The sequence below is a fragment of the Geotrypetes seraphini genome, chromosome 15, assembly GCF_902459505.1.
Source record: "Geotrypetes seraphini chromosome 15, aGeoSer1.1, whole genome shotgun sequence".
NCBI classification, from domain to species: domain Eukaryota; kingdom Metazoa; phylum Chordata; class Amphibia; order Gymnophiona; family Dermophiidae; genus Geotrypetes; species Geotrypetes seraphini.
In genome coordinates this window covers 32,805,508-32,819,346 of record NC_047098.1, presented here as the reverse complement: position 1 = coordinate 32,819,346, position 13,839 = coordinate 32,805,508, and the positions used below count along the sequence as shown (strand labels likewise).

The window sequence follows — 13,839 nt, the reverse complement described above, 5'->3', positions numbered from 1 at the left end:
CCTGTCGGCTTCCGGTATGTTGTGTATATCCTCCGGTAAATATAGACGCAAAAAATGTGTTCAGTTTGTTGGCGATGGCTTTGTCCTCCTTTAGCACTCCCTTTATTCCATGGACCAAATCTAATTATCCTGTGGGCCAAATGTAGGCCATGGGCCTGAGTTTGACACCCCTGCACTAGAGTGCAAAATGAGTCATTTAATGCAACCCATTAGCCTGACCTGGTCTAGCAGGATTCGAGGAAACCTGTGAATTCATGTTACCTTACCGAATATATTTTACTTAATTTGGTGAATTTAATGTTGACAAATTAAATATTAACTTTCATTAAAAATGATATGGGAAAGAACAGTGAGAGATTAGAGAAACTGGGCCTCTTCTCCCTTGAAAAGAGGAGACTGAGAAGGGTTCATAATTGAAACATTCAAGATAATGAAGGGAATAGACTTAGTAGATAAAGACAGGTTGTTCATCCTCTCCAAGGTAGAGAGAATGAGAGGGCACTCTCTAAAGTTAAAAGGGGATAGATTCCGTACAAACGTAAGGAAGTTTGTCTTCACCCAGAGAGTGGTAGAAAACTGGAACACTCTTTTGGAGGCTGTTATAGGGGAAAACACCCTCCAGGGATTCAAGACAAAGTTAGACAAGTTTCTGCTGATCCAGAACGTAAGTAGGTAAGGCTAGTCTCAGGGCACTGATCTTTGACCTAAGGGCCACTGCGTGAGTGGACTGCTGGGCATGATGGGCCACTGGTCTGACCCAGCAGCGGCAATTCTTATGTTCTCACATATTAAGTTGAGAATAAGCTACTAATTGCTTACCTATCTAATTTTTGATCAGGCTGAACTTGGTAATTTGCCTTTTAGGTGGGAAGAAGGTAGAATCTTGAATTATTGATATATTTGTACCAAAAGATAATGAGATTTGGGAAAATTTGCGTTTTTATTTATTTTTCAGGTACTAGTAAGAGGAGGAGGAAGGAGGAAACTGGGAAGAATGTAAAGAAACCACAGCATGAATTGGATCACAATGGGCTGGTTCCCTTGCCTGTTAAAGTCTGCTTCACTTGCAGCAGGTAAGGGGGGCACTGTATGACTTCTCTCCTTTCCTGTCCTTGTCGTTTCCTCCTATTGGATATGTGATGGATGCTTTGTGTGATTGTGGACAATTATGATCCATTACTCAATGGGCTAGGTTTAAGGGGCATGCACACTGACTTGACATACTTATTGGTCTACTTTTCACAATGTTACATAAATCTTTTTTGAAGGCGTGGCCTTTAAAAAACAAAAAAGAGGATGGAGTTGGTCCAGAGGATAGCTACTAAAATAGTCGATAGTCTTTATCATAAAGCATTTGGGGACATCCTCAAAGATCTGAACATTTATACTTTGATAAAAATAAGTCATTCAAAAATCCTCGGGATATAACAGACAGAGTTGCACTTTTAAGATATTTCATCAGGCTTTAGCAGTGCCACTTAGAGCTCTAAGATTTAAACATCTGCATTACATTAGTGACTTCTATTCTGCCAATACCTTGCAGTTCTAGGTGGATTACAAAAGAAGATAACTGGACATTTCCAGGAAAATTACAGATTAGGGTGCTAATTTGGTTGAGACTTTGCTGGGAAATTTACAAGACTGGGAATAGTCAAGGAGATGTATTAGTATTTCTTGATATATTTTCTGAATAACAAGGTTTTAATTTCTTTTCTTTCTTTTTAAATATTTTAAATGTTTTTGAAAAATCAGTTTACTTATCTTAAAACTATATTAAAGCTGCTTTGGTCCAAATGGCCAGGGAGAAGTAGTCCAACGTTAACAAGCAACTTTTTCAAAGACCTACCCTACAAGTAAAAATGGAGATTAGACTTTTACCCACTTTTTTAACCACCAACCCTTAATTCTTTAGTCACAATTCTTTCTTATCTTTTCCTGCCAAAATCATTCGTCCCAACTTTCTCTTAGTACCAAAAAGACTAAGGCATACTCCACTACTTTAAATATCCCACTTTAACATTCATTCTCAACAACCAGTCACAATCAACCCAGTCAAACTGAGATTCCCTTTCAATTTCCAGGTTTAAACCAAAGGGCACTACCGTATTAAGCATGAAAATCCAATACTGCTCTCTAAAGTTTAGAATCTGCATATATTACCATCCTCCCCATCATGACTGTGTCAATCACTCGCCATTTATTATCTTCAAGCTGATGTTTAGTATCCTTCCAATGTTGGTCTAAAGACTCTTGGAGAGCCTTCACTGAAATGCAAGATTTATATTTGTTTAACCTCATTTTTGTGGGGCAACTCATCCAACCTACATAAATTAGTTTGCACGGGCGCTCAATCACGTACACTGCTTGCACACTATTGCAGTTTGTATCGCATAAATTTTTTTTAACACTCTCCCTGACTGCGGATCTACCCACTCTATGCCTGTCATTGCAGATTCACACCATTGGCAGTTACCACACATTCCATGACTAAACTCCCCCCCTTAATTTCCTCTTTCTTTAACCCAAACTTTAACCCTCTTTCTTTAACCCAAGCTAAACGCTCCCCAGTTCTAATCTAAATCTAAGCCTTAGATTTATATACCATAAGAGCATAAGAATTGCCGCTGCTGAGTCAGACCAGTGGTCCATCGTGCCCAGCAGTCCGCCCACGTGGAGCCCTTAGGTCAAAGACCAGTGCCCTAACTGAGACTAACCCTACCTGCGTATGTTCCAGTTCAGCAGGAACTTGTCTAAGAGTCTAGCCTTAACTGCATACATTCTGGTATCATCTCCTGAAGTAGGGGCTCAACTCGGTTTACATAAGACTTCAATAAACAGGGAAATCAGATTAACGTGAATTACTAAACAAAAGACAATTAACACTCTTTAGTACTATTTCCCAGTTGTAGCTGCTCTTGGAAATTGGTGGAAGCAAGCATATAACTGTACAATGTGCCGGTGTTGTCTTAATTTCTACAAAAGATTTCACTTCCCTCGAATAGGGTAGTACACAAGTCAAGATTTCATTGTTTTGTTGAATTTTTTCTTCTAACAATAGTTCCCTATTTGCAAAATGTGCCCTAAAAAAAGTCCAGCCTATAACCCCTCCTCTCAAACATTTCCTGCAAACCTTCTGCTTGAATCTTAGTCCTCTACAGTAGTTCAAATCTTCCTTAATCTAAGAAATTGACTCACGGGTAAATTGAACTTCAGTTGGTAAGGGTGGAAACTTGAAAAATGTAAAAATATATTACTTATTAGAGTGCCTATAAGTATAAATAGTCTCCCTTACTGACCCACATTGGTGGTGCCTTCAGTGTTTGGGGCCTGACCATTGCCCGGAGTCATGCGTTCCCTGTGCTACCCTTCAACCTTGAGCCCTTAAACACCGTTGAGTTCAAGTGGGGAAGATTTTTGGAATAGATTCCCCCACTTTGGTCTTGACCTCTGACTTGGTCAAGCTTTCCACCTCGACCTCTGCTTCAACTCTCATCAAATCAAGCCTTCCTCGTTTGGAAAGTCCTCATCTTCAATGACCTCAGCTGAGTCTACTCCTGGGCTTATCTCAGCTCAGATACCTCAGCAGACGCTTCTAGCAGTAGTACTTAAGCTCCCTAAGAAGCACCCCTCCAAGGCGAAGCATACCTCTTCCTCTTTGTCCTCAGAGCCTTTAGCCTCAGCAAGTGTTCCAATTAAAGACTCAGATTGCAGGCTACCATCCAGACCATTTTAGAGAGGAAGTTTGGTAAATTATTTGCCAAACTTTTTCCTGTCTCGACTCTGCCTCCTGCAGTCCAGCCTGGGCATGTGGCAGTCTCACAAGGCGTCGAGTCCTTGCCTGTGCCTCGAGCTGAATCGATACACTCTATGCAAGGAGTCAAGTCTTTGTGAGTGTCATGTCTGGATACTTCACACTCCAGACAAGGAGCCGAGTCTTAGGGAATGCTTCGAGATACCTCGATCCAAACAACTGAGTCTTCTATGGGGTCTCATCTTCGATCTACAGCTTCCAGTCCTTTCACCTCACATAAGGCATTGCCCTTTTCGAGGCACAAGGTGAAGTCTCGAGCACGGCCTGCTTCCAGGCATCACTCTCATCGCCAGTTGAGGCACTCATTGAGGCATTCATCCAGGTGCAGGTCCTCTTCAAGAGACAAGGCATCCAGGCATACCACCTCTTCGAAGCCTCCAACACCTCAAGGATGCCATTAGCAGAACCTGCAGGTTCTATTTCTTCCAGTGACTCGTCCATACCTGCTTATTCGCTTGGATATCAATACTACAGAGAGGCTTCGCCTTCGTTCTCTACTCGAAGTGCTTCAAGGTCATAGAGTCCCTCTCCAGGCCATCCTTTTATGGATCAATTATCCTTTTCCGCCTTCCTCCGTCAGATAATAATAATAATAACAGTTTATATACCGCAATACCGTGAAGTTCTATGCAGTTTACAAAAGATTAAGCAAAGGTACAAATTGATTGACTTTAAGAGGGTAGAAGAAAGAAAATTAATAGGACAGGAAATCCATTGTTGAGGAGAAAGTGATCAATAGGACGAGTTAATTGCTATTGAGGGAGAGAGATGAGTGGATCAGTTGTCTAGATGCTTTAGGAACAGGTGTGTTTTTAGACGTTTCCTAAATTCCTCGTAAGTAGTGGGCGAAAGCAATTGTTCTAGGTCTTTACCCCACGATGCTGCCTGGTGTGACAGAAGGTGTTCATGGTGTTTTTTTAGTTTGCAACCTCTCACTGGGGGGGAAACAAAGTTGGGATGTGAGCTTATCTTGTGTCTGTTGGTTGAGAAGAAGAAAAGGTTAGTTATGTATTTAGGGGCAAGTCCGTGTAGTACTTTAAAGCAGAAGCAGGCGAATTCAAACTTTACGCGTGCCTCCATCGGCAGCCAATGCAACTGCCAATGCAACTGTAGGGTGTTATGTGGTCAAATTTCTTTAGCCCAAAGATCAGTCTGACTGCTGCATTTTGCATCAGTTGTAAACGTCGCATATTCTTTTGGGAAATTGCCAAATAGGCGATGTTACAGTAGTCAAGTAGACTTTAGTACGAGGGATTGGACCAGGGTTCTGAATGCCGATGTATCGAAATAAGCTTTAAGGGATCTGAGTTTCCAGAGAGTAAATAATCCCTTTCTGATTAAGGAGTCGACCTGGTCTTTCATGGTTAGGCATTGATCCAGAGTTACACCTAGTATCTTTATGGTGGGCTGGATAGGGTAACTAAGTTTATTGATACATAGTGGTATTTTGGTGTCAAGCGGATGTGGTGAAGCAACGAAGAAAGTCATGTTTTCAGAATTAAGTTTGAGCCTAAAGTTTGTCCATTGCTCCATCACGTTTATGGCTTCTGAAGCTTTGGGAATAGTTTCAGAGACAGAATCAGCGAATGGGATGATAATTGTAAAGTCATCTGCATAACTAAATAGTTTTATCCCCAGCTGGGTTAGTTGCATGCCCAGTGAGGACATGTAGATGTTGAAAAGCAATGGGGATAGTGGAGACCCTTGTACACCGGATGGATTGCTCCAGGTGTCGGAAAGCTCATAATTAAAACGTACCTGATAGGTGCGGGATATAAGGAAGCCACGGAACCAGTTCAACACCTCATCCCCGATACCAATAGCGTCTATGCATTGTAGTAGTTTCCCGTGGTCTACCAGATCAAAGGCTGAACTCATATCGAATTGCATGACCAGGGCATTGAGGCCCTTGCTAAACAGTAGGCGCAGATTGTCTAAGATAGCCGCAATTACTGTCTCCGTACTGAATAACGGTCTAAAACCGGATTGAATTTCATGTAGGAGAGAGAATTGATTAAGATATTCCATCAGTTGAGTGTGTACCAATCCCTCCATGATTTTTACAACAAACGGAATGGATGCTACCGGTCTGTAGTTGGATACTAGGGCTGAAGATTCTTTATGATTTTTTAGAATTGGGGTTATTATTATGTGATCATTATTAGAGAGGAACTTTCCATTTTTTAGGTTGTGGGCCAAGATGGCTGAGGACCTAGATTTAAAATTGGACTCTGGTTCTAAGTACTCTAAAAGAGTATTTAGAAGAAATGAGTTTGCCTTGACCTCCTGCAGAATCTCTCAAACTCCTTCTCAACAGGCTTCTTTCCCAGACTTTTAAACGGAACCTGGAAACTCCTTATTCCATTCCTGCTGTTCCAAGCAAGCTGGAATCAAGGTATAAAACTGTACATTGCAAGGGCTTCGAAAACACTCAACTTTCTCATCAGTCCCTGCTTGTGGAATCTTCCTTGAAATGGAATAATCCTTCCACGGTCTATGCTACCATTCCTCCTGGAAGAGAAGGCAGGACCATGGATAAGTTTGGCCGTCGCCTACATCAAAATTCTATGATGGCATCCAGAGTGTTGAATTATAATTTCATCTTTACTACCTATTTCAAATACTTTATTGATATCCTGCATGGCTTTGCTAAAGATCTTTCTCAGCATAGGCTTTTGGAGTTCAAGCAGACTTGATGGGCTGTAGCCCTTTTCTGCCATCATCTTTCTATGTTTCTTTCTATGTTTCTAAGCAAGTCATCGTTATTCTGGCCCAATTCAGGTTACACCTTCTTCAATCATCTTATGATGCCTTTGAGCTTTCTTCGAGGGTCACTGCTTTCTCCATAGCCATGCGCAGGCTTGCCTGGCTTCGCACTATTGACATGGACCCCAACATTCAGGATCGTCTGGCCAATCCCATGTGAAGGCAATGACCTGTTTGATGAATCCATTGAGTTGGCTACTAAGAAGTTGTCGGAGCATGAGAAATCTTTTACTTCCATTGTCAGACCAAAGCCTAAGCTGGCTCCTTCCAAGCCTTTTCTACTTCTTCCATCCTATCAGAGACGTTATCCTCCGAGAGCAGCTCCTTACACTGAGCACCTCCTAAGAAACAACAGCAGCAGATGCAGAAGAAACCTGAGCCTTCTGCTGCATCCAAGTCTTCTCAGCCTTTTTGAATGTCTCAAGCAAGAGCATAACCTCCATCGTTCTGCCTCATAGAAACAGAAACAAAGAAGATGATGGCAGAAAAGGGCTACAGCTCATCAAGTCTGCCCACTCTGCTTACCCACTCCCTATCTATGCCCTAATGACCCAATTTTCTTATCTTGACCCTCGTAGGGATCCAACATGGGTATCCCATTTATTCTTAAAGTCTGGCACGCTGCACTGGAAGCTTGTTCCAATGATCAACCACTCTCTCTGTGAAGAAATACTTTCTGGTGTCGCCTCTGTCCTCTCTCCTTCCCATTGGAGGTCATTTCCATCATTTTTACCATCGATGGGAGACCACTACATCAGACCTCTGGGTGCTGTCAATCATCAGGGAAGGATACTCTCTTCACTTCACTCAGATTCCACCAGTGCTTCCTCCAAGAGAGTAACCTTCCAATCCATCCCAGACCACCCTTCTTGAGGAAGCTCAAGCTCTGCTTAGTCTCCGTGCCATCGAGCAAGTTCCCTTGGAACAGCAGAGCAGGGGTTTTTACTCCTGTTACTTCCTTGTCCCGAAGAAGATGGGCGATCTGCGGCCTATTTTGGATCTCAAGGCCCTCAACAAATTTTTAGTCAAAGAAAAATTTTGAATGTTATCCCTAACATCCTTATATCCCCTTCTAGACCAGAACAATTGGTTATGTTCTCTAAATATCAAGGAGGCTTACACTCACATTCCCATTCACCCAGCCTCCTGTCAGTACCTCAGATTTTGGGTGGGGAACCTGCATTTCCAGTACAGAGTGCTACCATTCGGCCTTGCATCATTTCCAAGAGTGTTCACCAAGTGTCTAGTTGTAGTTGCAGCGGCTCTGAGGAACCATGGATGACTGGCTCATCAAAGATTCAACATCTCAACAGGTTATTGTAGCGACCCAACGGACTATCTGGTTCTTACAAAGTTTGGGGTTCGAAATCAACTTTCCCAAATCCCAGCTTCAACCCTCTCAGAACCTACAGTTTACCAGAGCTGTTCTGGACACTGTTCAACTCAGAGCATTCCTTCCTCAACAATGTCTGGATGCTCTTCTTCAGCTATGCAACAGTGTCTTCCCTCAATTCAATTTCGGCGAGGCACATGATGATTCTTTTGGGTCCCATGGCTTCTACAGTTCACGTGACTCCTTTTGCCAGACTTCACCTCAGAATCCTTCAGTGGACCCTGGCATCTCAGTGGAATCAGGCTTTCGACCCTCTCTCTCGTTGAATCGAAGTAACTCCCTCGTTCAAGCAATCTCTCCACTCGTGGATGCTTTCTTCCAATCTCTCCAGAGGTTTGCTGTTTCAAACGTCCCCTCATCAGAAGGTCCTCACGACAGATTCTTCAACCTATGCTTGGGGGGCACATCTCAACGGTCTCCGTACTCAAGACCTTTGGTCCAACACCGATCGTCAGTGTCGCATCAATCTGTTGGCACTCAGAGCGATCTTCAATGCTCTCAAGGCTCTTCAGCATCTTCACGACCAGGTAGTCCTCATTCAAACGGACAATCAAGTCGTTATGTACTATGTAAACAAGTAGGGAGGAACAGGATCTCTCCGTTTTTGCCAGGAAGCTCTCCAGCTTTGGACTTGGGCTATCTCTCACAACATCTTCCTGAAAGCTGTCTACATTCAAGGGAAGCAAAACTGTCTAGTGGACAAATTGAGTTGCCTTCTCCAACCTCACGAATGGACACTCAATTCATCGCCTCTTCATCACATTTTTTCTCAGTGGGGGGACTCTTCAGATAGATCTTTTCATGTCTCCCCACAACAACAAATTGCCTCAGTTCTGCTCAAAGATATACTCTCCTCACTGACTAGAGGCAGATGCCTTTCGTCTGGAATGGACGCACAAGTTTCTGTATGCGTTCCCTCCATTTCCTCTGATTCTCAGGACTCTTGTCAAAATCAAGCCCGAACATGCCACCATGATTCTGATAACTTCTCGGTGGCCCAGACAACCGTGGTTCTCCCTTCTATTTCAACTCAGCAGCAGGGAGCAATTCCTTTTACCAATCTTTCTCGCTCTGCTTACACAGAGTCATGGATCTCTACTACATCCCAATCTTCAGTCTCTACACCTGACAGCTTGGTACCTCTCAACCTAAATGCTACTTTACAGTTTTCCCAATCTGTTCAGGACATTTTAGAAGCTTCCAGGAAGCCTGCCACTAGGCAATGCTACAACCAGAAATGGACTAGATTTTCTGCTTGGTGCACCACTCATCACAAGGAGCCTCGATCTACCTCCTTGTCTTCAGATTTGGATTACCTATTTCATTTTTTTCAATCAGGCCTCAAATCCACATCCATTCAAGTCCATCTCAGTGCAATTGCTGCTTTTCATCAGCCTATTGAAGGGAAAACCCTTTCAGCTCATCCTGTGGTTTCCAAATTTATGAAAGGATTTTTCAATGTCAAACCACCTCTCAAACCTCCAGTGGTTTGGGATTTTAATGTTGTTCTTGCTCAATTGATGAAGCCTCCTTTTGAACCAATGGATACGGCTCATCTTAAATATCTCACTTGGAAAGTGGTTTTTCTCATTGCACTCGCTTCTGCTAGACGAGTTAGTGAGCTACACGCTTTAGTTGCTGATCCACCTTTCACAGTATTCCATCATGACAAGGTGGTCCTCCGTACTCATCCTAAATTCTTCCCTAAAGTGGTTTCAGAATTTCATCTCAATCAATCGTACTTCCAGTGTTTTTTTTCCAAGACCTCTTTCTCATCCTGGAGAATCAGCGCTTCATACTCTGGACTGCAAGCCTTCTACTTGGAACACACCAAACTGCACAGGTCTGCTCCTCAACTTTTCGTCTCCTTCAATCCCAACAAGTTGGGACATCGCATTTCTAAGCGCACCCTCTCCAACTGGATGGCTGCTTGCATCTCTTTCTGCTATGCCCAGGTTGGACTGCATCTACAGAGTCAAGTCACAGCCCACAAGATCAGAGCCATGGCAGCATCTGTTGCTTTTGGCCAAGCAGTATTACAAAATTTATTCTCCTGAATTGCCAACACTCCCACCATCCCATTCTGGTTAGCTTGGAGGTCACCCACATGTGAGAATAGGCTGCCTGCTTGTCCTGGGATAAAACACAGTTACTTACCATAGCAGGTGTTATCCAGCGACAGCAGGCAGCTATTCTCACAGCCCACCCACCTCCCCTGGTTGGCTTCTCTGCTTGCTATCTGAACTGAGGAGACGTGCCCTACGCTGGGCGCGAAGGCACTCGCACATGCGTGGTGCGGCGGTCGCAAAACTTCTAAGGTTTCTACAAGCAAGTCTGCTTGCGAGGCTGTCCACATCCGGGCTCCGTGGATGATGTCACCCACATGTGAGAATAGCTGTCTGCTGTCCCTGGATAATAATAATAATAACAGTTTATATATCACAGGACTTTGAAGTTCTATGTGGTTTACAATGATTAAAAGATGTTACACCTTAATTAGATAACACCTGTTATGGTAAGTAACTGTGCTTTACGTGCCACAGGTTTCCTATACACTGTTGTAGAAAAACAGCTTGCTTTTTTCTCAACCCATAAATCCAAGAATTCAATTTTATGAACATCATATGTCATCTTAAATTGCTCCACCGTGTCTCTACCCTGACCCCACCACGCCCCCAACACACAGTGCACAGTTACCTTACCCTGCCTCCCACATAGCCAACAACTGTTCTGTTCACTCCTTCTCCCTCCCCACTAGAGGAGAAAAAGAGTGAATGTCTGTATATTAGACTGTTTCCTCCCCTGTGCCTGCCTAGAGAACTGACGGCTCTTGGGATCCACAGGAGGCTGTAGATAACCCTGCAGTTCGTGAGCAGTTGACTAGGCTGCTAGGCGGACAAGGGAAGAGGAAACAGCATCGTATGTATCTGTTCATTCTCTCCTCTTGTAGTTTGATTTCAGCAGAGGAGAGGAAGAGTGTGTGAACTGTGCATCTTCTATATATGGCAGTATGTCTGCCTGGGGTTGGACTCAGTCTGGAGACTTACTAATGCTGTCATCGGCCACAGGGGTGAGCAAGTACATCTCCAAGTACTGGCTCTGAGTCTCTTCTAGCCTAGCATCTGCTCTCTCTTTCTCTGCTCTCTGTCCCATCTCTCTTTCCTCCTGTGCTCTTCCCCATGATCCAACATTAAGAACATAACATAAGAATATAAGAGTTGCCTCTGCTGGGTCAGACCGGAGGTCCATCGCGCCCAGCAGCCCACACCCGCGGCGGCCCATCAGGTCCATGACCTGTTAAGTGACCCTGTCTTTCCTGTACCTATCTCTATGTCTATCTGTCCCTGCCTTTCTTATACCTATCTCTATGTTTTCTTATACCTATCTCTATGTTTATCTGTACCCCTCAATCCCCTTATCCTGTAGGTATTTATCCAAACCTTCTTTGAACCCCTGTAGCATTCTTCCTGTCTTCTCTCACTCCCATTCTGGCATCACTTCTTTCTGCTTCTGGATCAAATATCTTTCTTTTTCTCCCTCCCCTCATCCACTCCCATGTCTAACATATTTCTCTCCCTCCCTTGTGCCCTGTATCTAACATCTTTCCACTCCCCCATGCATCATTTCTCCTTTCCTCCCCTCCACCATCTTATCCAGTATTTCTCCATCTCTCCCTCCCCTCCACCATCTTATCCAATATTTCTCCCTCTTCCTATGCACCATATCTCTTCATCCCCTCTGCCATCTTATCCAGTATTTCTCTCTCTCCTCCATGCACTATCTTCCTCCCCTCCATTTTATCCAATCTCTCTCCCTCCCCTCCCCCATATCCAAAATGTTCTCCCTCTTCAAGCAGCATCTTTCCTTCCTTCCCTTATTGTCCAACTCCTACAACTCTCCTCTTGCCCTTCAGTGAGTCAGTGGCAGTACACCTTAGAAAATCAGATGGGAACTGCGCAGAATCAGATTCCGATAAAGCAGAACTACTGAATGAATACTACTGCTCAGTCTTCACCTGCGAGGCACCGGGGCACGGTCCGAGGTTGCAGGTAGAGAATGACACGGGGAAAAAATCTGTCCCCGTCACCGCCCCGTCCCCGGCCCACCATCCTCTGCACCGCCCCGTCACCGCCATTCCATTCACCGCCCCGTCACCGTCACTGCCATCCCTTTCACCGCCCCGTCACCGCCACTGCCATCCCATTCACCGCCCCGTCACCGTCCCCGCAGCATCCATATAAGCCTTAGTACTCTAATATTTAGCGTATTCCATTCTTATAAATCAAAGTTCCTGCTGCTGAACTAGAGAAAGAGATGTTCAGCTGGCAGGGCTTTGTTTATAAATTTTTATTAACACAACTAATATACCACCATAATGTTTCCGACAGAGGACAAGTATGCAATAAATGCATTTTGCTGTTTCAATGCCAGTGCTCAGCAGAACAACAGACAGCAATATGGACATTCACCTTATGTAGTACTTTTTTAATATATAAAAATAGGCAAAATTAGTTGCTGTTTTATCATTATATTTTCTTGCCATTATAGTATTCTTCATTGATCATTTTTCTTTTTAAATTCAAAACAAATTCAACCTATCTTGTGTCCCAGCATGAATTCATGTTTCACTCAATTGGCTGTTTCAAGGGAATTAACCCTCCAACTTCCATTTGCAAAAATACCCAATGTTGTTCCTTCTATGAGCAATATTTAAATTATGAGGAACAACATTGGGTATTTTTGCTGAATTGTGTGACACCATTTGGGCTGAACATGAAGATTGAAAATGCCTGGTTAGCCCTGGACAGATGATTTGAACAGCCAGGAGCCTGTCCTGGCCATTTAAATCATTTTGAATATCTAGTCCAATGATAACAGAATTAGGGTGATTATAGAAACATAGAACTTTGTTGATCATTAAAAACAGTGGAGACTAAGGGTCTATCAAGCTCAGCATCCTGTCTTTGACACTGGCCAGTCTTGGTCTTTGGAACTGCCCATTGTGTCAGAAGCAATAGGGATTAAGTGACTTGCCCAGGGTCACAAGGAGTGTAGTGTAGCTCTAACCACTGGATTTAGAAGTTGGCTTCTTTTGGGATCTTTAACTCATCATCGCTAGGACTCGAATCTGAGTCCGTGGCACCTAATATAGAATGGAATTAGTATGGCAAAGTAATGAAGAATGGTCCAGCAGCCCCCACCCTCCCTCCACCTCACCTTATATTCGTTCCGAGTTTGCCGGCTTCCTTTTTCCCTAGCCGCACGCGTTCAAAAAGCCGTGCATTTAGCCAGCTCCCTCCCTCCACCTCACCTTAAATTTCGAGTTTTCCGGCTTCCTTTTTTCCGAGCCGCACGTGTTCAAAAATCCGTGCACGCGCGGCTGCGCGAGTCAATCAAACTTCTCCTCTCCTGCAACTTCCTGTTTCCGGTTGCGTCAGAGGAGAAGATTGATTGACTCGCGCAGCTGCGCGTGCACGGATTTTTGAACAAGTGCGGCTCGGAAAAAAGGAAGCCGGAAAACTCGAAATTTAAGGTGAGGTGGAGGGAGGGAGCTGGCTAAATGCTACGGGCGGGTGGGCGGGCGGTGGCTGCGGGGACCGCGCGATCCTTGATACCTCACTGCGGAGACAAGACCATTCACCGCCCTGCGGGCGGTGAATGGCCTTGTCCCCGTCGCCGCAGCGACTGCTAGTTTTCTTCCCCGTTTTCGGCGGGTGACCCGCGGCTAAAATGTGGTGGCCGCGGGTAAACCGCCACCGTGTCATTTTCTAGTTGCAGGCAAGGCCCAGCGTGGAAGACCCGTTTCAGAATTTCGAGTTCACACCTGGCGACGTTTACTATGAACTGGCAAGACTCAAGGTGAACAAAG

At 44.2% G+C, this 13,839-nt stretch overlaps 1 protein-coding gene across 5 annotated transcripts in view; it reads left to right on the top strand.

The window, feature by feature from the left end:
* The window catches only part of PHF12 (PHD finger protein 12), a 169,103-nt gene that overhangs the window by 74,059 nt on the left and 81,205 nt on the right, over nucleotides 1-13,839 (top strand). For all 5 annotated transcript variants that reach the window (XM_033921692.1, XM_033921691.1, XM_033921690.1 and 2 more), the window contains one exon: nucleotides 956-1,073. In XM_033921692.1, the coding sequence (XP_033777583.1) occupies nucleotides 956-1,073 (118 nt within the window). The remainder of the gene's footprint in view (nucleotides 1-955; nucleotides 1,074-13,839) is intronic.